General features: G+C 39.1%; 1 protein-coding gene across 1 annotated transcript; it reads left to right on the forward strand.

Moving 5' to 3' along the window:
- The first annotated feature begins 7,383 nt into the window (after positions 1 to 7,383).
- Positions 7,384 to 27,219, forward strand: bckdk (branched chain ketoacid dehydrogenase kinase). The gene is made up of 11 exons (XM_079418834.1): positions 7,384 to 7,948; positions 9,492 to 9,560; positions 9,924 to 10,034; positions 13,412 to 13,459; positions 15,075 to 15,194; positions 15,362 to 15,460; positions 16,787 to 16,860; positions 19,172 to 19,300; positions 22,726 to 22,815; positions 25,225 to 25,380; positions 25,832 to 27,219. Exons 1-11 carry the CDS (start codon positions 7,718 to 7,720, stop codon positions 25,974 to 25,976), a joined length of 1,272 nt encoding a protein of 423 aa, XP_079274960.1. The 5' UTR covers positions 7,384 to 7,717; the 3' UTR covers positions 25,977 to 27,219.
- Positions 27,220 to 27,526: the final 307 nt, after the last annotated feature.

The raw sequence follows: 27,526 nt of genomic DNA on the forward strand, positions 1-27,526 counted from the left end.
TTCATGTGTATTTATGGATACGCAGAGCAGTTGAGATAAATCAGGCAGGTTATTTTAATCTGTCTTTGGTGGCTGGAACAATAGTTCTGCCCGGACGATAATGCGGAGCCATATAATTAATATCAGTAATACGCAGCATGCACGACACAAGGAAATGATCAGTAACATCATCACTTTGAGATACGATATCTCTATCGGTAAGATCAATTCCATGCGATATAATTAAATCTAGCGTATGATTAAAACGATGAGTGGGCCCGGTGACGTTTTGCTTGACTCCAAAAGAGTTTATTAGGTCAGTAAACGCAAGTCCTAACGCATCAATTGTATTATCAACGTGAATGGCAAAATCTCCGACAATTAGCAATTTATCAACATTAACCAATAGATCTGAGAGGAAATCTGCAAATTCTTTTAGGAAATCTGTATATGGCCCTGGCGGTCTATACACAGTAGCCAGAGCAAGAGATAGGAGAGATTTCTTTTGCATATCTAACAGTGTAACGTTAAACAGAAGTATTTCGAATGAGTTAAACCTCCTGTATCCTGTTTTCTGAGTAACATTAAGAATATCACTATATATTGTTGCCACACCACAGCCACGACCAGTCTGACGGGGCTCATGCTTATAACAGTAGCTTGGTGGAGTAGACTCATTTAGACCAAAATATTCATTTGGTTTAAGCCAGGTTTCAGTCAGGCAGAGTACATCAAAATTATTATCAGTGATCATTTAATTTACAATAACTGCTTTGGGTGCGAGTGATCTAATGTTTAGGAGCCCAAGCTTTAAAAATAGTTTTTGTTCATTTATTTTGCGTTTTTCTGGTTTAATCACGATCAGATTTTTTCTAGATCCTGCATTAAATTTAAATTTTGACCTCGCTATTCGGGGAACAGACACCGTCTGTATAGATTGGACAACGCAAGTACTTCTATCATTTAAGTGGGTAGAACAAAAGTCATAGCAGTTATTTGAGAATTGGCTAACTAGTCAGATGGAGCGTAGCGTCCTGGAGATGTAGTCCGACAGGAGTTCTGCTCCGACTCTGCTGGGGTGCAGGCCATCAGCACGAAAAAACCTAGGACGCTCCCAGAAAAGATTCCAATTATTAACAAAGAGCAGTTTCTGTTCTTTACACCATGACAATAACCATTCGTTTAAAGCAAACAGTCTACTGAATCTTTCGTGTCCTCGTCGATACGTGGGAAGCGGTCCTGACACGATGATCGTCGTCGCGGGCGATGTGCTGCGTACCGTCTCGATCAGGCTCCTGAAGTCCCTCTTCAGTGTCTCTGTCTGCCGCAGCTTGGTGTCGTTAACCCCTGCGTGCAGCACGACAGCACCAATGCTCTCGTCGCCCTTCAGGATCGTGGGTATCTGCGCAGAAACATCGAGAACACGAGCACCGGGGAATCAGTGAATGTGCACTTTACCTTCAGCTAACGTAGCACGGACGTGCCGGACGATGGAGTCTCCGACGATCACAGCATCGTGTTCCATCTCGCGGAGGAGTGCTGTGGTGGAGATCTCGAAGACCGGAGGCGGAGAGGTCGTCGCCCGGGGCCTGGCTCGCGTCTTCCGCTGCTGGTGCACCCAGGGTCCATGGCGTCCCGGCGCCGGAGTGAAGGACATCTGGGAAGATTGCGTCCTGGGTGCACAGGGTCTGTGCAGAGAAACACACGGAGTAGAGGTGGTGGGAATGTTAGCATCGTGCTGTATACTTACCCCGGACTTGTGAGCGTCATCCCGGGATGTTTCCAGCGCGGCTCTCCGCTCTCTCAGCTGGGCCTGCTTCTCCACCAGGTCGCGGATCTGCTTCTCCACAGCCTCCAGCTCCAGCTGCACCGAATGCAGCTCGAATGTTTCCTCACCTGCACTCAAAGGTAGACACAAATCCGCCATTTAAGCAAGTAACAGTGAAACAATGGTGTGTGAATAGAGTATTAGCAATTTAAGCGAGATTAGCGCCAGCCACGCTGCTGATGCTAACGAGCTATAAGCTAATAGCAGACTCGAGAAATCAAAATAAAACTAGTGATAACGAGGCGCTCTGATTGGTTTTGTTTTAGAATGCTATAGGGGATATATTCACACGTTATAGAAACGAAAATGATAGTGTATAAAATTGTTTTTAAGATAGAAAATAGACGATAAAGAATCAATTTGATGGAGTTCAAACTCAAAACACAGAGTCACAAATCAGCGCATGCGCACCACCATTGTGCTGTCCGACCAGACTAAGACGTGATGTCCCTTTAAGGCTGGCAGGAAGGTCTTCAGGGCCAGACAAACAGCCATAATTTTGAGGCCGTTGATATGGAGGCATCGCTCGTGGGTTGTCCAGGAGCCATACACCAGATTTCCCCCGTGCAGAGCGCCCCCAGCCTGAGCTGGAAGCGTCTGTCGTGACCACCTTCCTCCTGGAGGTCGTCCCTAGCTGAACGGCTGACTGAAAGAGGCTAGAAGTTGTCCAAGGGTTACCTTGACATGAGTGTGGCCCAGGCGCCAGGTATGGGACAGAGAAAGGATGCTCGTTGTCTGGGAAACAGAAAACTCTTGGATGGGTTGATTTTCAACCCTAAGCGCTCTAGGTGATTGAGCAACAACGACCTGTGAGTGATCAATTGCCATTCTGAGTCGGCTAGCATCAGCCAGTCGTCGAGGTAGTTCAATATGCAGATTACCATCTGCCTCAGAGGGGAAAGAGCCCACAAAAACAAACTCCACGCACTTTGTAAAAGAGCGGGGGGCCAGGGACAGTCCAAACAGAAGGAATGTGTACTGATAGGCCATTCCCTCGAAAGCGAATCTCAAGAACGTTCTGTGACAGGGCACTATTTGGATGTGAAAGTAAGCATCTTTCAGATCCACAGACAGGAACCAGTCCTCGGGCCGAATTTGCGTGAGGATCTGCTTCAATGTTAACATTCTGAACGTCCGTCGCATGAAGGCTCGATTCAGAAGTCTGAGATCGAGAATCGGTCTGAGCCCACCGTCTTTTTTTAGTGGCTATAAAAGCCTGACTCGCTGTCCGCTAAGGGGACCATTTCCACAGCACCCTTTGCAAGCAGTGTGTGTTTTTGGCTCGGAGAGCATGAGATTTGTTGTCCTGCACGAGGGTCTGCACCACACCTCTGAATGGAGGCGGCCTGCGAGCAAACTGGAGCTAGTATCCTCATTCTATGGTTTTTAGAACCCAACTCGACACACCTGGGATGGCTTTTCAAGCCGGCAGCCAGGAGGCAAGAGGTTCTATTTTTATCAATGATGCATCGGCGCCCGCAGGGGGAGAAATTACATTTGTGAACATCTTCGTAGAGGGCAGCTCACCGTGCGAGGAGCTGGTCTTCGTGAGTGTTTTTACCTTTAGTAATGACTGCTCGCTGCCCGAAGGCTTTACTGATGACAGTTCGCACGCCAACAGGGGGGGAGAACTGACGTGTGAGGGTAGGGAGAGGAAATTTGCTCTTTATTGTATGTGGGTCCGCTATCACAGCGGTGGTTTGTGGCACACACTGGAATGACAGGACATGCCCTGTTAAAACACCTCCACCACTCAGAGGTCTTTGAAGGGATTCCGGGGTCCGCGAGAATTATCCCTCTCCTTTTCCTCTCCGCATGCAGATCAGGACGGCTTCTGAGGCACAGGATCCAGTGTTACGCGAGGACGTGGGCCCTGCCGCTTGGGGAAGGGGTACCTCTTCGCCGATCTGGGGCGCTGCTGAAGACCCGGCTCCAGCTTTCGCAAGAGCTGAGGTGCGCCAGCTTTGCAGGCTGAGTGGACGCTGGCTCGGGGCGGCTTGAAACAGTTGCCGGGCTGGAGCGCTTAGGCAGGAAATGACGCAGCACTTGTGATGTCTTCTGTGCCTCGGTAAAGCGCTCTGTAAAGCCGTCCACAGCTGGACCGAAGAGTCCTTTGGGCTAAACCGGGGAATCAAGGAAGGCCATTGATGTAAGTTAGGTTCAGCCACAGGTGACGCTCCACCAACACCAGGTTGTCCATGGCCTTGCCCACCACTTGCGTCGTCGCCTTGGTAGTGCGCAGAGCCAAATTCGTGGCCGTTCGGAGATCACTGCGCGTTCTCGGCTAGGCTCGTCATGGAGAAAAGAGCAAATTCCTGGAGAAGTCTGGCCTGAAATACTTGGAGCACGGACATAGTATACTGGGCTGAACCGGCCTCTCCAGCCGCTACATAGGCTCTGTTGGCGAGCACTAACATCATCCTGCAGGGCTTTGAAGGATGCGTTGCCGTCTTCAGTCCATGGCTCGTTGGCGGAAGCAGGTGTGCAGCCACCGCCTCCTCAAGAGGGGGGAGCTTGTGGTCGTTGTTGCTGTAGCAGTTTCCGAACTCCCCAAACTCGCTTCTTGCAGAACTTCTTTGTTTCTCCTTGGAACAGCTTAGCTTAGCATAACTTGGCGCAGGTTGACCACCCCACTTAGCACACTTGGAGAGAACCTTTTATTCCTTCCCTGAGAAGATGGGGTTTACAAGTTGGCACTTGTCAGATCCAGCATCCTGACTGGCCATGGTATGGCCTCTCTCTGGCATGAGATCTATTTGCATAGCTTAAAGTCCAAATTTGGAACCATGTTTTTAAAGTGTTTCCTATGCATAATTCCCTTTCCAAACCAATTCCTGTTTAACCTACACATTGTGCTGAAAATATGAAGACCAAACACCAATGGGTAATGCTGAGCATTGACCCCTGGATTCATACAGTATATCCATCAATAGGTAATGTTGCATACCTGGTTGTATCACACATAGCACTCATTATGTTCATAAATTTCTGTAAATTTATATAAGGAAGGTTTAGTCAAGTGTGTGTCCCTTTTGTGTAAAAATATATGTAAAGATGTGCTTTTCCTTTGTGGCTTTGACCACATGGCAAAACTGTGAGGGGAATTTGTTATCATTCGCACTTTGATAAGAGTAAGGGAGAACAAAGCAGTTCCTGGGTGGGGGTTACAGTATGATAATGTTAACCCCCCTTTCCACAAGGTAAATCCGGGTTGGTCAGTCTGAGGTAGCGAGTGATTGTTCATATTGCTCAAGAATGAAGAACTGTGATCAGTGAAAGACCACATGGTGATTGGATCAGTCTTTAATCCATGAAATGCTGATATCCTTATCCTTCCATGAATTATAAATTTGAGGGAGACTAAGGCAGTTCCTGCCTGGGGGTTGGTGTATGTTAATGTTAACCCCCCTCTCCACAAGAGGTAGTGTTGTTATGGTAAAACAAAAGGCATCCTTTATTGTCAATACGCCTAATCTCATCAGAACATAACTTTCCACGTGTTGTGTGGAAAGGAGTCTTCCCATCTTCGCCGTTGTTCACTACAGTCCAGACACAGCCAAAGGCCCAGAAGTTCATGTTTGAGCCAGGGGGACAACAGACCAAGGTGCAGCCACAGAGACGAGGAACCCCAGTAGAGCCAGAGGGATCAAAGAACCATCTTTTATTTTTGAGTCATCTGTGCTTCACGCTTGTGTGTTCGCTACATCTCCTTCCATTTATTGTCTTCATCATCTCGTTCATGTGCATTTTCCTATTTTAAATTTTCTTGCATCATCTTTTGCTCACATTGGTGTGACATTGCTCTCGCTCACATGTTTGAGTCATCAATGCTTTATACCTGTGCATTCGTATCATCTCCTCATCATATGAAGGACCCCAGTGGAGCTTAAGTGTTGAAGGGTCCAGAAACATCCAAAGGCCCAGATGTCCATGTTGGAGCCATAGGGACAATAGACCAAGGCGGAGCCATAGAGACAAGGGACCCCAGCAGAGCCAGAGGGATTAACGAACCATCATCTCGTTCATGGGTATTTAGTTATTTTGGACTATTTTGCGAGTATATTTGGCTTACATATAAGCAAGATCATTCTTCCTCTCATGTTAGAGTCATCAATGTTTTCTACTTGCGCATTCACATCTTCTCATATTATGAAGGACCCCAGTGGAGCCAAAAGGTTAGCGGGTCCAGATGTAGCCAAAGGCCCAGAAGTCCCTGTTGGTGCCATTGGGACGACAAACCAAGCTGGAGTCGTAGAGATGAGGGACCCCAGCAGAGCCAGAGGGAACTTTGAAATTAGAATTTTCTTGCATTATCTTTGCCTCAAAATATATGTATCCGCTTCATCTCCTCATATTTTTCTGCTTGTTTTGGTATCTCATTTACGTATATTTTCTCATTTTGAATTTTCTTGCGTAATTTTTGCCTCATATCGGCATGAGATAATTCTCCCTTGTCGAGGAATAGAAAAACTAAGTATTTCAAATAAATAAATTTTGAGTTTAATCAGTGTCTTTGTTATTTTAATTGTGAATTGTCATATGTTTTTGTTACACACTCTGAGCTGTGAAATGAAAAGGCTAGTTCAATGAGCTTTTGCATAAGTTCATTTTCAGTTATGTTATTCTCAAGTTTTTTCTATAACCCAGTAAAACTCAGCCCAGCAGAGTTGTGTCCTCATTCACAATTGAATTAAGAATATCTATTGAATTCTAATTTAAAAAAAAATAAAAAAATAAAATGCAAATTCCAACTGTTGCTATGCTTGCTGCTCATAACATATCCAAGATTTATGTATTGAGGGGGCGGCAATAATGCATTAAATGCTATGAAAAAGAGAAGAAAAAAAAAAATCACATATTTCATTACATTGCATTATATCATTTACCAGTGACAATTTTTTTCAGAAGAGCTCCTAAAAGCTGTCATATGCAACTTCATGCTTGCCGTAAATATTACCATGTGATGTAATGAGTGATGTATGCATCATGAGATTCCTTCTTTTACATTTAATATGGAGTATTGGTTTTACTTATGTCTTTCTCATTTCCCCTTGTTGAAAAACTTGAAGGAACAATTCACCAAAAGAACCCACCATCATGTTTCAAGGCTGTATTAAACATAATGACAGTGACTGACAGTCTCAGTCATCTTTCAGTGTCATTGTATATTTTTCCATACAATAAAAGCAAACAGTGAGTGACTGAGATGTTTCAATAGCATTCCACTAAATAAATCTAAATGGTTTAGAACAACCTGACTTAGTAAAAAAATTAATCACTTTTTTGGGTGTCACTTTAAGTACAACATTGCAGATTTTACCCCAATCTCCCCTAATTGCTAATGGGCGTTGATCATTTGAACAGAAACTTGAATTTATATCTACATCAGCATACAGAGCACAATATATAAAATAGTCTTGCTTTTTTTTATTGTTTATTGTAGAACAAAGCCAGCATACATGGCTTACAATAACTATATATAAGCCAGGGTTTGCATTAAAGGAAAGAAGGAAACAAGAAAAGAAAAAAGGGGGGTTGCTTTTTTATGTTTATTTCGCTTCAACATAATACATTTCATAGCATAATCTGAGAGTGTTAGTCAAAGGAAGTACACCCTGCTCTGTCTGCCTTGTCTCATTGTCCTTGCTACGGCGTGACTCATTGGCTTTCAGTTGCTGCTGAGGTCGTGATGACCCACAGCCCCGCCTCCTCTGATCGCTGATTGGCTGATCACAAGGGTCTTCAGATAAACGCCAGAAGAAACGGATATTTGACATCTAGAGACGAGATGGTACTAGAGACGTGCCTTTGTGCACGAACGCACTCGCTCTATAGGCTGGCGAGGTAGACGGATTTTGAAGCTGCGGGCAGGGGATTGAATTTTGTTAGTTGCGTTATCAAAGTGTAGAAATGCGTGGTCGTGTGACAGGCCAGGCCATGGAGCTGCTGGGCAGCGGCGCCTCCAGGATCAGCGTGACCAGGCTCTTTCTGTCCACACCGGCCAAAGCAGTCGCTCCGCTCAGCGACAGGAGGTTTCGATCCACATCGTCCATGTCCAGTTACACTGAGCTGGCCCGGGAGCGGTCCAAAACCGTTACGTCTTTCTATAACCAGTCTGCCATCGATGCGTCTGCCGAGAAGGTCAGTCACCATTTCAATTTCCCGACAAGTTTCCATTAACTGCAGTCTATTTACCCCCGCGATGTACGTTAAGGTCAGTGCGCCGTGGTCTCCATCCATCCATCATGGTTGGGATGGCCTAAGGATCCCACTTTTGGGGATTACTCGTGTTGTTACGAGCCTCTACTACACTTGCAGTTTACTTTACGTTAACTAGTCTCAAATGTTTAATTTCAGTGGTCCAAGGATAAGTTAGTATTTACTGCCACTGTTGTGCCAAATTCTGACCCCCGCCAGATTACAACCCCCACCCCCCTAGTATTGGTAGGGTTAGGGGTGGGAGTGGGGTTAGGATTAGGCATTCAGGTTGTGGTTTCAACGGGGGGTCGAAAATGGGCACAACACCACGTCCGTTGAAATGCTATTTAGCTCTTTAGCAGCTAATAACCTCTATGATAAAACCTAAAACCCAATAACCATTAAAAGTGGGGCCTTTTCAAATTTAAATTTTTCATTTTTTCATAAACCAGCTAGTGGATGCATCACTAGTGCATCAGTGCACTAAATAGAAAGTTAGTTGCTTTTTTGTTGTTGCTGTGTTTTTTGTTTGTTTCTTAATCGTAAAATTTATTATTATTATTTTGTAATGAATGCTTAAGCTGTGTGTTGATTGCTGTATCTTACATCAAGGCCGATAAACATCTAGTATTAGGTGTCACGGGTTACACCAAGGGCAGCAGGCTTCATAAATGTGCCAATCGTTTGGTAAATTCATTTTATTATTTCAAATTCTTGGTTTTATGTTAAACATGTGCATCTAAATGTACATCATCGTGTGTTAAGCCATGCTGGTGTGCGCAGTATCCTCATGTAACCTGTCCTACTTTGAGCATCTCACTGGGGAATCTGTTAGTGACTCAACAAAACCCAATGTGATTACCGCTCTGCCACTGCTGCTTTTGTACTAATAGGTTCCTTATGAATATTTCCATATTGTAAACAATTAAAAGGAATGGTTTACTCCCAGATGGCGATTCTGTCATTTACCTTCATGGAACATGAACCCTGTAACTCTTTAATGGCTTATATAGTGTGATATACTGAGGATATGAGGCTCATACTCATGAAGGAAAAAAACACCTCACTTTTATCATTTTATTTGTCAAAAGGCTGGATGAAATTCTCCTAATTTGTAATTCAGTTATATATTTTTAACAGCATAGCAGACTACTTCCATGAAATGCATCTCTCTCTCTCTCTCTCAATGATATGTCATAGTAAGATGATGTTTCATGATCAAGTCATATTCATTCTTTCATGTGTTTAAAAGCACACGAGAACCAACGGTGTTTTACGCTGTTAAATCTTGTGAATTGAAAATATTAAATATGGATTTGTCCTTTGCTGCTGAACTCTCATGCACTCCCTTCACTTACACACAGGCCTATTAATAAATGTAACTATACCCATAAATCACTCCATGTATAATCACATTTATATGCTCCAGATAAAGCTACATCATATCAAGTATATGCTATTTTTAAGAGTAATGTTGTCTTCACAGCCTTCTGTCAGACTGACACCAGCCACTATGCTGTATGCAGGCAAGTCTCCTGATGGACAACATATCCTGGTAATTACACCTGTCCTCTGTCCTACATTTATTTCAGCCCACATTGGAACCGGTCTTCTAAAAACTAGGCGTTTGTCAGTACATAAACTGCTTTGTCTGTTCAGCATCATTATGTTGATTTGTCATGGGATACATCTGATTTCATTTTTTTTACAAGTAGTGGTGGTATTATGATACATTTATGTGCTAAATGGTAATGCTGTGATACTTTGATATATGTAATATTGCTGTTAATTAACATTTTCACATACCATGGTATAAACATGGTACCCGGTCCACAAAATACTTGGGATTGGAGAATTGTTCATTATAAGAGCTAATCCTGAGTTCTAATGAAGCTGTGTGTGATTTGATTCAATGCAGAGCAGTGCCAAGTATCTACACAAAGAGCTGCCTGTCCGTATCGCCCATCGCATTAAGGGCTTCCGTAGCCTACCCTTCATTATCGGCTGCAACCCAACCATTCTTCAAGTGGTGAGTTCCCCTACATCTCTGTGGGATTTCTCTTCTATCATACATTGTTGTGATGGGTAGTGTTACCGTCTCCCTTACAAGCTGGTTTGTTGGAGAAGCTCTCCGAGAGGATATTATGTGATGTGGAGCTGGGGCTGGTTGGCATAGTGTTCAACAGAGAACTGAACTGACCGTGTTCGATTCAGTGTTAGTCTTATTAACCCCTTAACTGTCATCCCCATTTTTGAAAATTCACGAAAAAGTGCACTATGCAAACTTAAATTATTATAATTCATGAACGCTTTTGAATACAGACCTAAGGTTGGTCTCTTTTTAAAGAAGACAATTAGCAGATTATTACAGAAGTGAAATAATAAAAAAAATAAAATAAAGTATTAAAAAGTTATAGAAGTTTAAATTTACTGTAAAACAAATTATTATTTTTATTTTATATAAAATAAATATTTTAAAAAAAGTTAAAAATCTACAATTGCTATAAAATTAAAGCCATATGTGTACATAAGTTATGTTCCAAATTTGAAGTTGATCTAAAAAAAATGAGGTTCATATGCAATTTTGTTTAGGCGTTATACCAAAAACAGCCACCGGGTGCCATTCAAACTCCATTGAATTTTTTGTTGATGCATTTCTGTCACAAATCTATCACTTTCTCTCTCAATATTACATTTATAACAAAATAAACTCAGACCTTTCCAACGATATGTATTTTGTCAAGATTATAAAAAGTTTTGATTCTAAAAGACCGTAATACATTTTGAAATATGACCCCCCCCCCCCAAGGGGGAGGAGACCGCTAAAACATTTTGAAGTACCATTTGTATGGTAATGCAATGTCCGATTTCAAAATGGTTTCCACAGGATGAATTTTGAGATTTTAAGCTTTCAAATGGTATATAACATATGATGATTGCTAAAACATGTGATAGGGCAAGGAAATAAAGACCTTTTGTGACAAAGGTCAGAACGCCTGTTATGATGTAGATTTATCATAGACTCTTGGTGCACTTCTTGTCATAAATGAATCTATTACTGTTCCTACATAATTTGTAACAACAAAAAATGGAAAAAAATCTATTTAGGAGACTTAGACCTTTCCAATGATATATAGTTTGTCATGATTAGATTAGGATTTAATGGTAATATATTGAAGTAAAGTTAGGTGTCCTGTATACGGGACGGTGACAGTTAAGGTTACCCCTAGTGTTCTGCAGTGATGTCCTACTGAGCGTAACTTTGCTTGAATCCCTAAAGCAGAGTCCCGGTATTGATTTTTGATGGACAGAAAAAGGGCTTTGTCAATACAAGCATGGGTATTATTTAGTGCAGAAAAATCAACATACCTTTTCTATTCTTATCTCCAAAAAGTACACTACTATGTTGTGGTGTCAGTTTTAAGAAATTAAAATGTTAATTCCACAAAGGTGCATTATGAAAAATGACAGTAAAGACATTTATGGTGTTAAAAAATATTTATATCACATACAGAAGTTGTTTTGCAGTTTCTATTAATCAAAGAATCCTGAAAAACAGGACTCTTTAATCAATAGATGGTTCTCTTTCCTCAAATTAAGCAGCATAACTATATTCAGCTGTGATTAATTCTGGATTGATTTCTGAAGGACTATGTGACACTGAGAACATTTAGCTGTGCCATCACAAAAATTACATTTTAAAATATGTTCATTTTTAAATAGAAAAATAGACAAGTTATTTTAAATTGTAATAATATTTCGCCAATTTTTAATTATATGTTTGATCCAATAAATGCAGCCTACTTTCAATCAAATTTAAAAAGCACACATTTTTTAACAGTAGTGTATCTTTTGCACTCTTTTCAGTAGCCTAAATGATTTGAGGTTGACTGACAACCTTTTTTTGTTTTTTTTTAACTATGCTTAACCATTATTGTTATTTTTTTGGTGCTGTTCTTCATGTTGGCTGTAAACTTGGCTTGCTGCACAAGTGGTTGGACGTCTGCTGTCATTTTTTGTTTATAATGCAAACAATAAACTAATAAATAAAATCTTGTTTTATTTTTACTCTTCCAAAATCGGTGTCCAAAAATCATATACCACTAGTAAAAAGGCTTATTATTAACTTGAGCTGCATGAACTCCGCATATTTGTGTAAAACCTGATGATCATGATCATCAGCATGGTTTAAATTTTATTTAAAGCCGTAATTATTCTTAGATTCCAAGATGTTCAGTGTGGACTTTTGGACCACGTTGTATGTCAAGATGTCCTGGCCTCCTTGAGCTGTTCATCTCTACAATACAAAAACATAAACAACATAATGGACATTGCAGGCAGTTCTTGCTTTCACGGTCCACTAACAGACAAAACAAACAGACAATCACCTAGGAATAAGCAGACCGAGAAAACAGGGTCCTTCTCCTTTCTCCTCCTTGTTTACTTCCTTCAGCAAGTCCTCCTCCTCCTGTGAACTTTTACCCACATCTGCCTCAGAAAAGAGTCTTGTCTATAGCTTGTTTTGTTTTCTGAGCTCACCAGTTGAGTTCAGAGGTGTTCAAAACAATTGAGTTTGCAGAATTAAAAATAAATGCTCCCCTGCAAAAATTAGTTTATTAATCAGTTTTTTTTTTTTTGTGTAAATAAACATCAAGTCAAAAATATTCTTAGCCTACACTACCATTCAAATGTTTGGGGTTAGTAATACCCTTATTCAGCAAGGATGCATAAAATTAACCAAAAGTAACAGTAAAGATACATATAATGTTACAAAATTTTTTTTTTTTTTTTATTATGTTGAACTTTTGAACTTTTGTTTATCAATTCAATCTGATCCATTTCAATGCTGACAATAATAAAGAAAGAACGAAAAAGTATTGAAAAAAAAAAAGTTGTGCATTTGCTGTGTACAATACTTATTTTCCACCATAATTTGCAAATAAATTCTTTAAAAATCCTACAATGTGATTTCCTGGATTCTTTCCCCCCATTCTGTCTCTCATAGTTGAAGTGTACCTATGATGAAAATTACAGGCCTCTCTCTTTTTTAACCTCTAATCTTTTTAAGTGGGAGAACTTGCACAATTGGTGGCTGACTAAATACTTTTTTGCCCAACTGTATATCATCACAACCTTGTTGAACTGTTGTAAGTGAAAATTGGCTATAAGTCAGTTGCTTTCTCCATCATGGTCATTCAACATTCAGCACGTTTCTGTGTTTCCGAGTCACTCCTTCATTTGTTCCTCGAATCCATAGAAGAATGTTAGCCATGCGCGCTTAGAGGGTTGGTGAGGGGCCAGGAATGGGATTCGGGGAAGGCTGGGAACACCATCTTCAGGAACTGCACCATATTAGCACATTTGTTACCCATATATTGTACTCATTCATTCTCTCTTTCTCCACAGCACGAGCTTTATATCAGGGCCTACCACTTGCTGAGTGACTTCCCAGCTGTAAGTACAAGATGACCAAACCTCTACATATTAATTCATACACAGCCTAGTCAACTGTTGACCAGCTTGCAAAATTTCCATGATTAATTCTGTAACCTGAGAGGCCTGTGAGTTTAGTGTACTAATTGAGCCGCAGTAGAAGATCATGTGGAGGTATCACCTCTCACCAGTGAAACATAAGTCTTTGTTGATCGACTGACTATGTAAAATGCTGGCTCTCGATTATGGCAAATGTGAGTTCAAATGAAAAATCCCTATGACTTGGGTTCACACTGCAGGTCTTAATGCTCAGATCGGATTTTTTAGCTGAAATCCCTTTTTTTTTTTTTTTTGTGTGTGTGTTGTTGTTCACATTGTCATTAAAATGCGACTGCCATCAATCTGATGTGTGAACCATATACGGCCCTGAAGTGAACCACATGTGCCGAAGAAGACGTGACGTCAGATGCACTGTTTGTGGAAATAAAAATGAATGCTGCTCATGTTAGCGTGTGTTTAGCAATTTTTAAGTTAATGTGCAATCGGAGCCTAAATAACGAAGTGATTATTATTGTCTATATATTGTCTGCCATTGTGATTTTAATCTTCCCGCCGACGTCTGTCACATTTCAATGATGTAAAAATCGCATGAAATGCGACATGGCTGTTCAGACTGAAGTCGCATTGCAAAATATCGGATATGTATCCGATTTAGGACCACATATGAAAGTGGCCTGGGCCTGATTTGAAAAAATCGGATTTGTGCTGTTCAGACTGTCATAAGAAAATTAGATATGGGTCACATTTGGGCAAAAAAGTCGGATTTGGGCCACTTTAGCCTGCAGTGTGAACTAAGTCTATGTTGCACAACATCTGCTAACTGGAAATATGACAAACAGAAGGGATTGCCGTAATTATTGTAGTGGCTTGTACATGATGAGTCAAAATTTTGGCCCACACTTTCTCATTCTGTTACCTTTGCCTTTTCCCACAATTTAGAGTAAAGGTAAAGTCATCCAAACTATGAAATAACACAAATGTACACTAATTGTACACTACAAAAGTGGGGTCTGTCAGATTTTTAAAAAATGTTTTTGAAAGGTGTCTCCTGTGCTCATTAAAACTACATTTATTTGTTCAAAAACACTGTAAAATTCTCATTATAATATTGTAGGAGTGTAATTTTATATATGTATTTTAAAATGTAATTTATTCCTGTGATGGCAATGCTGAATTTTTAAATATTTTGTCAATAATATATTGAAGGGGCTTCATCTCCACTGTCTGAAATTTATTTTCCTGACCATCCATCGTTTTGGAATTCTTTGTAACACAATTTATATTTCAAGCATTCAAGTGCAACATTTACATCAAAAGATTGTAAAGATAACAAGAAACAAATTCATTAACGTGTATTAAAACCATTTTCTGTTAGTGTAAATGGATCCATTTATTTGTTTGGTAAGAAGCCACATATTTGGGGAAAATAACACATGATATGATTACCCAACCAAACTTTATAATTTTAGCTATGACTGTAAATTGTGTTTTACAGATTAAAGTTTAACAACTAATATTATTTTGCTAACCTAACCAATGTTATTTTTCATCCTTTTCTGCAAACGTTTATCTTCAGATAAAAGACCAGGAGACTGAGGCTCGTTATAGCAAACTTGTAAAACAGCTTCTTGATGATAACAAAGATGTTGTCACCATGTTAGCTGAAGGATTCAGGGAATGTCGTAAACACATAATGGTAAGATTTCAAATAAAGCTCACTAACAACAGAATAATCTTACTGTAGCATCTTTCTGCATGGTGCATATTATACTTTTATTTTAACTATCAGTGAATCGGACCTAGTTCGTTCGTTCTTTCATTCTTTCATTGTTCATTTATTTATGTGTTATTCTATTTGTTCAGGACGAGACTCTGGTTCGTAATTTCTTGGATACAACGTTGACGTCTCGTCTGGGCATCCGCATGCTGGCCACACACCACATTGCCCTGCATGAGGATAATGTATGTCCCTTGCTTAATATTTTAGCACCACCACCATTTCTTACAGTATTAGGGGAATTTCCAGCAATTAGCGATGGCTCTCAAATTTTTTTTTGCACTAGATAAATTCAAATGTTCTATGTACAGTATAAAAATCCATATTAGGAAACTTTCCAGTTATTCTTTAAAGGGTACCTATTATGCAAAATTCATTTTTACGTGTTTAAACATAAATGTGTGTTGGCAGTGTGTGTACACAACCACCCTATAATGATAAAAATCCACCCGCTCCTTTTTTTTTTTTTTTTTTTTCTAAATCTCTATAAATCATGAGCAGTTTCTCAGATCTTACTAATCACAGAATCCGTAAAGTGTCACATCACACTTTACCGGCCCCACCTATGATAGTTGACTGACAACGTAGCCCCAAACAGCGGTCAGTATAGGTACTGTATATTATGCTGCTGTCACTTAATACACCGATCTAATATAGACATTCGATTTCTTTCCCAGCTGTTTAACTTCACAGACATAACTTAAGCGCCTTTTTAATATAAACTTGTGTGATAGAGAACTTTTAACACAACGCTCTCTGTTCGCGTGCTTTGGATGTGTGCATCCAGAAAAAAGTATATCAGAAATTTGAACTGATATAGCTTTAAAACAAGTGATTTCAGCGTGATATACATATCATCAAAACCAAACAGATGTTTTTTGGCAGAGATCTGAGATAAGAGCTAAAATTGCACAGACCTGTTCTGGGAAAGAGGGCGGGGAGCAGGAGCTCATTTGCTTTTAAAGAGAAATGGACTAAATCAGCCTGTTTCACTCAAATTGGGCATTTTCAAAATGATATAATAAATGATCTGGTATTTTGAGCTGAAACTTCACAGACACATTCTGGGGACACCTGAGATTCATAATACATCTTGTAAAAAGAGGTGTAATAGGTGCCCTTTAAAATACCCATGATCACATCACAGCAGTAAGAGCAATGGAGTCTTCAGTAATTTGTCCAGTGACGTAAATGTCTCCTAGAGGCAGCCAAGTGGACCACCAATATTTTTGCATTACCCACATGCATAGACTAAATATACAACTGCTGTCATATTACAAAGAGCCCTGTTGCAACGTACAATATATTTGCTTACTTGTGGAGTCACTTGAGAGCTATAATGGTTCAGGACAGGAAGCACATTTTCTAGTTGATTGCTGTAATTTAATCATGCCTGTTGTTGTACAGATAAAAGCAGGTTGCACAGTTATTACATTCACATTACCCAGCATTAGTACAGATGCTTACTGTATGATTTTGTTACTTGACTATTTTTCTTTGCACTATTTTAGCCTGATTTTGTAGGCATTATATGCCGCCGCCTGTCCCCTAAAAAGATCATCGAGAAGTGGGTTGATTTTGCTCGGTGAGTGTGCAGTCCTTTTAACTTCCTTCCTTCTGTTTGCCATCTGCCTGCATCCTGTTGTCTGTTTGCATATGTGAGTGCTTAAGACCTGAGGACTATTTTAAGAGGTTATTGAGCTCTTTTGTTCTGTTATCAGCAGAGTCAGCTCCATTTACAGCACTGTGTGTGTGCGCGTGCTTTGTTTGCCCAAGAAAAGGGTCAAAGCCCAGTTCTCATTTGTGATTGACCAAGATGAGTGTTAAAGGTCACAGTTTAACTACTGTCTAACATTTGCTGTGGGAGCAAAACATGTATTTACTACTACTATGAGTTTAACGTGTCAACAGTCCAGGAATGATTTGTAGTGGATGATGAACATTTCTTTAACTGTTTGCTACTGTTGTGAATTTATTGTGCCGTAATTTCTAGCTATTATTCTGAAATAGAAAATTTAAGAAAAATATATTAGAAATAGTTTTTTTGTGAAGAAATCTTAAGTTTAAAATATTTTATGGTGAATACAGTTACTGCATTCCATGATGAGTCAGCAACTGAACCAGGATAAAAAAAATAAAAAATTTTAAACATTATTTTTGACATTTCCTAAAAATGATCATATACTCAAACATTTATCCATTTATGTCTTGCATGTTGTAAATTCTGCCTCATAAATCATCTCATGTAAATGACTGATCTTACAGTTGAACAAGAGGAAGTCACCATAACTTTTTTTTTTTGCTTCTGTTGTAAGAGAATTACTTGAACTACATTTATCCAATCAGAACACAGTCTTGAACAGAATCAAAACACAGCAAAGTCTTTTTCATGGTTCCCCATAAAGAGCTGATAAAATGTAAAAACTGTAACTTGAATGCAATGTAAGTCGCTTTGGATAAAAGCGTCTGCTAAATGCGTAAATGTAGTGTCTTAGTTACTTTCAGTTTTTCTCTTAATAACCTGGTTGAAAGTTTAGAGGCTTTTGCTGAAATGGCAGACATTCTTCCTGGTTATTTCTTTGTTGAAAAGAATCAGGTCACAATGCAGGTTGTGTGCAGTATGCAGTCACGATTTTTTGAGGAATGTGCAGTTGCTAAAGCCTCATACGCCTATGTCTTGCATGGCCAGACCTTCAGACCTTTCATTGGCCAAAGCCCGCCCCTGAGGCATGTCAAACAACCAATCATAGCTCGTCTCGTTCAGAATCACGTTTCGGGGCGTGGAAATGTCGCCACGATAACAGACTGGTGTGTAAAACTCTTGGACGTATTTTAAAGATTCTATGCCGCAAACTTTAAATATTTCACATACTTTTGAAAATCCAGCGTTTAGTTGATCCTGATAAGCGCTCGCCGCTACAGTTATAAACATGACAGCTTTCTTCTTACGTGAGAGGGTTTGGCGCCACGGCATCTTTGTTTCCAGGCGGAACGTTAAAGAATGCGACACATGCCTCTTGGAAATCCTGTATAATTCAACCAATCCGATGACGACTTCGGAACTCCTGAAGTGTTTCCACTTTTGTGTGCCATTTTCATCAGACGTTCAGCCAACGGTCCATGGGCATGACGTCTGAGGCTGAGACTACTTACTCCTGCACCATTACTCTTATTTTACTTCACTTTTTCCAATCAGTCACTCATTCCTTCAGCCTACAAATGGACAGAGTATCTCTGTGTTCTCATTCTGATCTGAGAGATCAGTTTCTTCTCATCTATACTAAGCGGACTTTCAACCTAAATTCTGGTCCAGTTTTCAGCATATTCTGTTTGTTGTGGTTTTATATTAAATAATTTTCTAGTTTCATTATCAATTAGTTGTTACAGTCCTATAAAACGTTCTCTGTGATCTTAAGCAAGATTGGAGGTCAGGCTGCTCTGCTTATCTCATGAGAGTCTGACAGTTAATATGTTGCATCAGCAGAGCTGCCCTGTTCCTCTTCACAGTGGTATGATCAAAGCCTTCCCTCAAACACCAGACAAAGGCCACATTTTGCTGGCTATGAATGAGACACTCCCTTTAATTAGTGTCAAATTATTTAATAATAGCTTTAGACTAGATGAAATGCTCAAGACAGCAATTAATTTGCCAGTACTTGCATAACATGGTGAGGCAGAACCAGTGCCATGTGCCTCATTTTCTCTCTGTGCAATTTTGTTTGTTTATGTATAATGCCAGTTGTTTAACCAATTAATTTTGTTTCTCATTATCTTAAAAACATCTCATTTAAAGAATTGTGCTTAAATATGCTTAAGTTTGGAAATAAATTGTGCCAAATTTATTTAAAAGACTTTTAATGGTAGTGTAATGTCTTGATCTCCTCTGTTCCTCTCAGGCGGCTCTGTGAACATCAGTACGGGAACTCTCCAAAGGTTCGCATTAATGGCCATGTGGCTTCCCGATTTCCCTTCATTCCACTGCCGCTGGACTACATCCTGCCTGAGCTGCTAAAGAACGCCATGAGGTAACATTCCTGTCACATATAGGTCAATGTGGCACACGACACACCTCCCGTTCTACTATGCCATCTTAACTATCTAGTCCTGTTGTGACAGTCAGATTTGCTGTTAAAGCATTTGCTTTATTTGGACTGTAGTGAGTGTTGTCTTAGCAGCTGGTCATATGGACAATATTGAACTTTTACCAGGATAATACAGTGGTATCTGTTACTGCATGACCTACAACCAAACATATGTGTAAGCAGTTTCTCCTGTCTGTCAGTGCATGGAGTTATTGTGGTGTAACCTTGTGTTAACACTATATCCTTTGGTGAAATGCCAGGAAAAACAAGTCACTTACATTTCAGACACATTATGCAAGAAGCCTGGAATGGAATTTGAGTTTGGAACTTTTCCTGGTTATGCAGGATTGCTGGCCATTCAATCTGAGGCAGTTATGGCAAGCGTGGGTCACTGTGACCCAGCCGTCAGATACAATGAAGTTATGAAAAGTTAAATAAATCCTTATTGAAAAGGTCAAAGTGAAATAATATTAATTCTGAAAAAGGTTCAATGAAAATCGTTAAGGTTATTTGAAAGGTTTTACATAACACATTTATCTTGATTTATGATGTCAAACTTATTTTAAAGCAAAGAATTTTGAAGTGGCTTCACTGGTAATTTATTAATTTAGCTGGTTATTTTTCTGTTAATTTGCTAACAGACCTCCTGAACTTCTTTTAGCTTGTTTAGACATGCATAACTATCACTGTTGCTGATTTATTTTATTTTTTTACCCGCTGGATGATAAAATCAGTGCAAGTGTCTCATGGACTTGAGACTGGGCCCCTTTTTGACTTTTGACCAATAAGCAACTACGAAACAGTGCCCTAACAACTGCCCAGAAAATGCACACTTGCCCATATAACATTTTATAAAACCTAAAAATCTAGTTGAAAGCTACTATGATGAGGACACACCTATGAAGTCTTTATAATTGTATCCATAAGAAAGCTGAAAATCCTGTTATAGGACCTGTCCTAGTATAGCGCCCCCCCCCTCTCTCTCTCTGATATTTGCACCCTTACTAACGTTCGTATAAGGTCACCCACACAGACTGCCTTCCAAGTTCAGTCCAAGTTCAATGGTATGATACAGGTTTTCTATGACTGTGGTAAGCTTTCCAAAATACAGATAAGCCTCTCAAAATAATGCAGTGTGCTGAAAACCAACCTGAAACCAACATTTTATTATATGTGTCTCTGTACAGCGGAGGAGTATGTAGGTCTTTAGTTATTCTAGAAATGAGGTAGAAACCTAAAATTATAATAACAATGTTTGTTCTTTTTTTCAAAAGGAATGTTCTGGATTCAATACAAGTTCAGCTCCATCAACAGCAACTTACGTCACCTATGGCAAAAAATAATTTGACTCGTTCCTCTGCTTTTAAAAAGAACAAATCATTTTCACTTCATGATGACAGTCTTCAGGGAACAATATATTGCTTTGAGATAAAAATTTTACTTTTAAAAGTATAGCCAGAAGATTTAAACTTTGTGTGGTAACATGAGACTAGTGCAATTAAATTGTTTACTAACCCTGTCTGTGCAAGTTATCATGACTACATAGGACTGCTAAACTCTTAACTTTCACACAATACGCACAAGCAAGGGTGAAACAAGTATGTTTACATGGAATGTTTAGACGCACTTCATCTGTTATAGTACGACCACCATGAACAGGAGTTTTTTGAATGGCAGAGTAATAATCTCTTACAATAAGTATAAAGAACTTTTAAGCCTTGGCTCAAATACCTCCAAAGCCCTGTATTGTATTGTGTTGTTCTCATGGTTCTTTACGTTTGGATCAGACTCATCTGCAGCCAGTCACTAGAGAACGGCATGTTCTTGGCAGAAGAGCAAGTCACAGTTGTTTTACTGAGAGTGACCTAAGACACAGACTGTGATACTCATCACATCCCTCATTCTTTTGATTTCTGGTCATGGGCATGACTTTGTGTTAAAATTAGTAGGGACAGTGGCAGATGAAGAATTTTTGGTTGGTGAAAGTTTGACTTCACAACATTTTTCTTATGAATATTAATTAGGTTTTGTTCAAATATTAATATGACCTAATATTACTCTGGACAGTGATGGACTGATCTGGGCCCGTATTCACAAAACATTTGATCTTCTCACTAAGAGTTCTCCTAAATGGCAGTAAAAGTTTAGAAAAAAAAGAGTTTTCTCTTAAAACCTATTCACAAAGCTGCTGAGACCAACTTCTACTGAGGAATAGAGACTACATAACTACACAAGTCTTAAGCTAAGAGTAAGGGCGGGGTTGACCTTGTTGCTATGGATCATGTCAGCATGCTTACTAACTATGCACACAGTGATTGGCTGATAGGAGAGGGGAGGGGTCTCCGTCAGAGATTTATTCATAGAAATATTGTAGAGCACAATATTATGTTGCCATGTCCAAATAAAGGTTTAAAAAAAGAATGTTAAGTGCCACATTCAAATAAAGATTTTAACACGCAGGCTAAGTGTCACTAATTAAACAAATATGTGTTCAGCTAATTGTCAGTCTCTTACATGTATGCTTCTTGTAGCGGATGCATATAAACCGCCTTTTAATTAACAGAATGGAATAATAATGGCTGATAGTAAGACATGCAAACGTAAAAGAAAACCAAACTGGACGCAAGAGCATCTGTTACTTCTTGCCCAGCTGGTTAATGAAAAGGATATAATCAAAGGAAAAGTTTGATTTGGGATAACCTTCAAACCTTAAAGGTGATCCCATTTTAAAGGCTCATTATCGTCAAATGTTTATATTCTGAGGCAGATTGCCGGCAACAGCCATTTTAGGATAGCTGTGAGTTGGTCTTAGAGACTTAGGAGTCCTATTCACTACTCCTAACGTTTCACAGATTTAGGACCTAGTTTTAGCACTAAAACACTTTGTGAAATACTCTTAAAATAAAAATGTAGGAGTCCTAAATTTAAGACTGACACGCCCACTATTTTTAAGATTTTCTCCTAAATCGGGAAGTTAGGAGCTACTTTTAGCCTTAAGATGGTTTGTGAATACGGGCCCTGGCCTGTAGTAGTATTGGCTTATTTTTTTTAACATAAATCCAAGTTCTCATTGAGAAATTGATCCAGCAATGTATCAAAAATTTTCATTACCTGTCTTTTAGTAGATCCTGACAATAGTTTAATGCTAAAAGAGGAGATGCGCTGTTGGAAACTTACACTGTCTTGGGTAAATCCCTGTCGCATGCAATTTTTTTGCTCACAAAACTTATGTTTTAACATGTTTCTTAGTCAGAGGAAAAAGGAGAGCTTTCACAGTTATTTCTGGCCTCATCTGATCATAAACTCATGATGAAAACTCAGTAGTTCATATGAGATTGCTCATGAATGGATTCTTTTGTGTTCATCAGGGCCACAATGGAGAGTCACTTGGACACTCCTTACAATGTGCCTGATGTTGTGGTCACAATCGCCAACAATGACACCGATTTTGTCATAAGGTGAGTCTGTAAGCTAATGCTATTGAACCACATCACACCTGCATGATGATACATTGTATGACATTACATACACATGAGTTCTTAAAAAAAACAAAACATTTGGGTTGCCATCTGACCATTCACACTGAAACAGATTTGAATTGGGTTTTAAATACAATAGGTTCATGCTGAGTTTTCCTGTTGTTTGGAGTACGAAATTTAAAGAGAGCTGAGTCAGATCTCTTGGCAAAACTGTTTGAGTATTGCCTGTCTGAACGAATACATGGACACTTGGGCTTTTAGGTGTGGTTTATCCACTGTAAACTCAGCAGAATGGAATTAATGCTTTTTCCTGGAAATAGTTAGCCTTTGAGCTCTTCTTTGCACAGAGACCTCATCATGCTCCTGTCTTTATAACCAGGTCCATTATGCCACTGTGCACACTCAGCAGTCTGGTTAAAACCTCTTTCCACACTGAGCATATTTACTCAGACAATGTTTATTTTACCTTAAACTTATGGAAAGCATGAATCTCCATGTCTGTATTGACTGGTTTCAGTGGTGTTTGGTGGATGTCTGAAATGAGGATGCAAAGTCCTCTGTTTCTAGGTTTTTGGTCCAATGTAAATTCAGGCTCTAGTTGATGTTTACACAGTTTTTAGAAGTTTAAAGGTTTATGAAACCTGATCATTCACCTTACAATTTCAGCAGGAAAGTTATGTTGTTGTATGTATATGTGCATGCATAATGTGTGTACACTACCATTCAAGCTTCAAGTAAGATTTTATTTTTTAAAGATATAGATTTATTCAACAAGGACACATTAAATTGATCAAGCGTGGCTGTAATCTTTTAAAGCATCTTTACTATTTTAAATAAATGCTGTTCTTTTGACATTTCTATTCATCAAAAAATCCTGCAAAAATGTATCATGGTTTCCACAAAAATATTAGACTGCTTAACTGTTTGTATGCTTCTTGAGCACCTACTATCATAATATTAGAATGATTTCTGAAGGTTCATGTGACACTGAAGACTGGAGTATCAGCTGCTGATAATTCAGCTTTAGGAATAAATTATAAAAATAAATCTTTGAAAATACAAAACACCTATTTTAAATTGGAACACTGTATTCACAATATTACTGGTTTTACAGTGTTATTTTGACCAAATAAGACTGATTTCAAAACATTAAAGGGATAGTTCACCCAAAAATGAAAATTCTGTCATTAATTACTCACCCACGTCGTTCCAAATCTGTAAGAACTTAGTTCATCTTCAGAACACAAATTAAGATATTTTTGATAAAATCTAAGAGCTCTCAGACCCTCCCATAGACCGCAAGGATATTACCACGATCAACGCACAGAAACATAGCATGGACATTAGTAAAGTAGTCCATGTAGCATTGCAAAATTATGATTGAACCCCTGATGTCACAAGGATACTTTTTGTGGCCAAAGAAAATAATAATAGCATAATTTATTCAACAATTCTTCGTCTTCGCCATTTTGGAGAGTACCCCAGAACGTAATCAACATAATCAGCGTTGTTTACATTCAGCGAATTGCTATGTTTCTGTGCATTGATCGTGGTAATATCCTTGCTGTCTATGGGAGGGTCAGAAAGCTCTCAGATTTCATCAAAAAATCTTAATTTGTGTTCTGAAGATGAACGAAGGTCTCACGGGTTTGGAACAACATGAAGGTGAGTAATTAATGACAGAATTTTCATTTTTGGGTGAACTATCCCTTTAAATCCTACTGACCTCAAACTTTTGAATGGTAGTGTATATGTAGTAATCAAAGTCTCAAGTTTGTTAATTTTGACTTTGCTTCAAAAATGTAAGCAACACTTTAGGAAAAATGTTTTGTGCAGCTTATTTATTACTAATACAATTTAATCAGGTGTTATTTAATAATAAATTAAACAAATCCTTAGTAAAGACAAATAAGCGTAAGGGTTTTGGCTGACACAAATGTTTCACCTTTCATTTAACTGCACTGAATGGACCCTAAAAGGCTCACTCGCATATTATTAAACACTGATTTTCATTCATGTTCGAGGGGGTGAGTTATTTACCCTGTAATGAATTCAAATCCACTTGGCCATTCAGGCTGATTTTCAGACTGGTTAAGAATCAGATGGCTTTCCTGTAGCTCAAATAGTCTACTATTAAATAGTCAAATAGTCTGCATGGCACCAGCAACACCAAGGTCATGGGTTCAATTCCCAGGGAAAGCAAGAGCTGATAAAAATGTAAAAACTGTAACTTGAATAAAATGTAAGTCACTTTGGATAAAAGCGTCTGCTAAATGCATAAATGTAAATGTAGATAATAATTTGTCATAGAAATTGTTTGAGGAAATATATATGTAAATGCATTGCACAAGTAAATGAAACCGATTTGCCTAAAATGTTCGTATGCAGGATCTCAGACCGTGGCGGTGGCATTCCTCACAGCATTTTGGATCAGGTGATGGATTACCACTTCAGCACAGCTGAACAGAGCACACAGGATCCCCGCATGAGCAACCTTTTCGACAGCATAACCAACAGCGGCCCCCAGTCTGGACCCATGCATGGGTAAGAGGAGCTAGACCTATGTGAAAAAGAGCACAAGCTCAAATTAAAAGCTGCTTCAAAGGCTTGGTGCTAAGGTTGGGTTTTTATATAAATTATTGATGGACTGTTCCATGTCTCTTTTTTCAGTTGTAACCTGCTTTTCACCTCTTCAAGAGTAAATATTTATGCCTTGTCCACATGCACCAGCTGACTTTGCAGATTCTGTGCATTCTTGCAAGATCAGTATAGTAGCTAAAGTGCTCTCCTCACTACAAGCAGTTTCAAATCACAATAACAAAAGGCCAGATGGCAACTGGCGTCTTCTAATTAAAATAATGTTTTTCTGCTTAGACTAGTTTATTTGGCACAATTTAAGGTTTATTTAAGGATTTTTGATAAATTAGGATGCACTGTGGTGATCTGTAATGGGATTGAAGAACATCTCAGTGATGCCACTTGTTTTCTCCTCCAGGTTTGGCTTTGGCCTGCCTACGTCTCGGGCGTACGCCGAATACTTGGGAGGTTCCTTGACCATTCAGTCGATGCAGGGCATCGGCACAGACGTCTACCTGCGTCTCCGGCACATTGATGGCAAAGGAGAGAGCTTCAGAGTTTGATGTCATGGTCTATTCGTAGAGATTTTGGTCATTTTCTACACTGAAGATTTTAAGGCTCGAAGTCAAACCAAAACCAAGATGTTCAACCGTTGTCCTTTCACTCATATTACCTGTCAGTGCATCAGTATCACATTTTGGATCATGTTTTCTGCAGATTATGGGTGTCATGCTTGAGATTTGCACTGCATTGTTTGTGTGTAGTGCACTGTGATTTCTGTAAAACTTTCAGACTTAAAATTACAAAGTGATTTCATTATTAAAATCCAATGTGTTACTGTCACCAGTGGCATGAGTCCTTACACTCCAGCCGCCTGCAGAAGTTGCTCTCCAGACAGCCATATCCTGCCTTTCTTCAGAAATATGAGTGAATTGTTTTAACTTTTTGGAGATGTGGTGTTCACTCCAGTGGTGAACACAGAAATCTTCTATGAACTCTGAATCGAGATTGACTGCCTTACGAAAAACTAAAAAAATGTTGTCAGTCTTGCTTTTGACATTTCACATTAACCATATGAGCTTACGAGTGTGTTGTAGATTTCATGCTAGAAATTGTTTGCTAAAAAGCCTCTTGGGGTTATAGCACAGCGTAGAATTTTTTTTTTTGTTGTTTGTTTTTTTTTTTCCTTCAGCAAATAGTTTTTATAGAGATGTTCATGTTTGAATGCATGTTTTTAAATTCTACGCACCTGGTCTTTTGATCATTTTGTTTAGTTCATTTTCTAAAAGGATGCCAACTTTGAGACTGAGAGACCATGAGATCTGTTTACCTTAATTAGAAATTTACCCCAAATGACAAAAGTTCTATAGAAATACTGGAGGAGTTCACAGTAAACCGTAACATTTTGTCTTGTAATGCTGTACCTGTGGTTTCTTTTCTCTTCTTTTGAAAGGATTTTCAAGAAAAGGAGCTTTCGTGTGTTTTCTGCTCATTGTCTGTTCTCAAGAGCTGCAGATTTGTTGCCCTAGTTTGCCCCCTACTGGAGGAATCTGAGTATTACCTTTGACTTTAAACCATTCAGTGTAATGAATGATGTACAGTAGGTTTTGGATGATTTAGAAGGACTAACATGCACATATTAAGATATTCCTTTGTTTATATAAAAGGCCAAATTGTGGCATGACGCACCCAGAATGATATCAAAGATGGGATCATTTTATTGTATTTTGTTTTCTTTTTGATGTTGAGTTTGGATTACATAGATGCCAAATACGCAGTTTTTTGGGCATTATAAAATTCTGGATGAAAACATTTGTGTCTCTTTCTTGATTTCCTCCTTTTTTTGTTGTTGTTTGTTGGTTTTAAATTAATGCACTGGCACTGATCGTATTGTGTCATTTTCAGGTTGTTGAATTTTGGAGAACTGTGCTTAAAGTTAAGCATCTATGTGAGCAGGACGGAAACTGACTTCATTTACTTAAAAGATTCAAGGTAGTTTGGAGAAAAGCTTCAGCATATAATCGGCAAAAAAAAAATCCGACGTAACCAACACTTTCGCTGGACATGAAGAGGCACACCCTCATCACGTGATGCACACGGAGAACGTAAGGGA

The sequence above is a fragment of the Barbus barbus genome (genome assembly GCF_936440315.1).
Source record: "Barbus barbus genome assembly, chromosome: 6".
Classification (NCBI taxonomy): domain Eukaryota; kingdom Metazoa; phylum Chordata; class Actinopteri; order Cypriniformes; family Cyprinidae; genus Barbus; species Barbus barbus.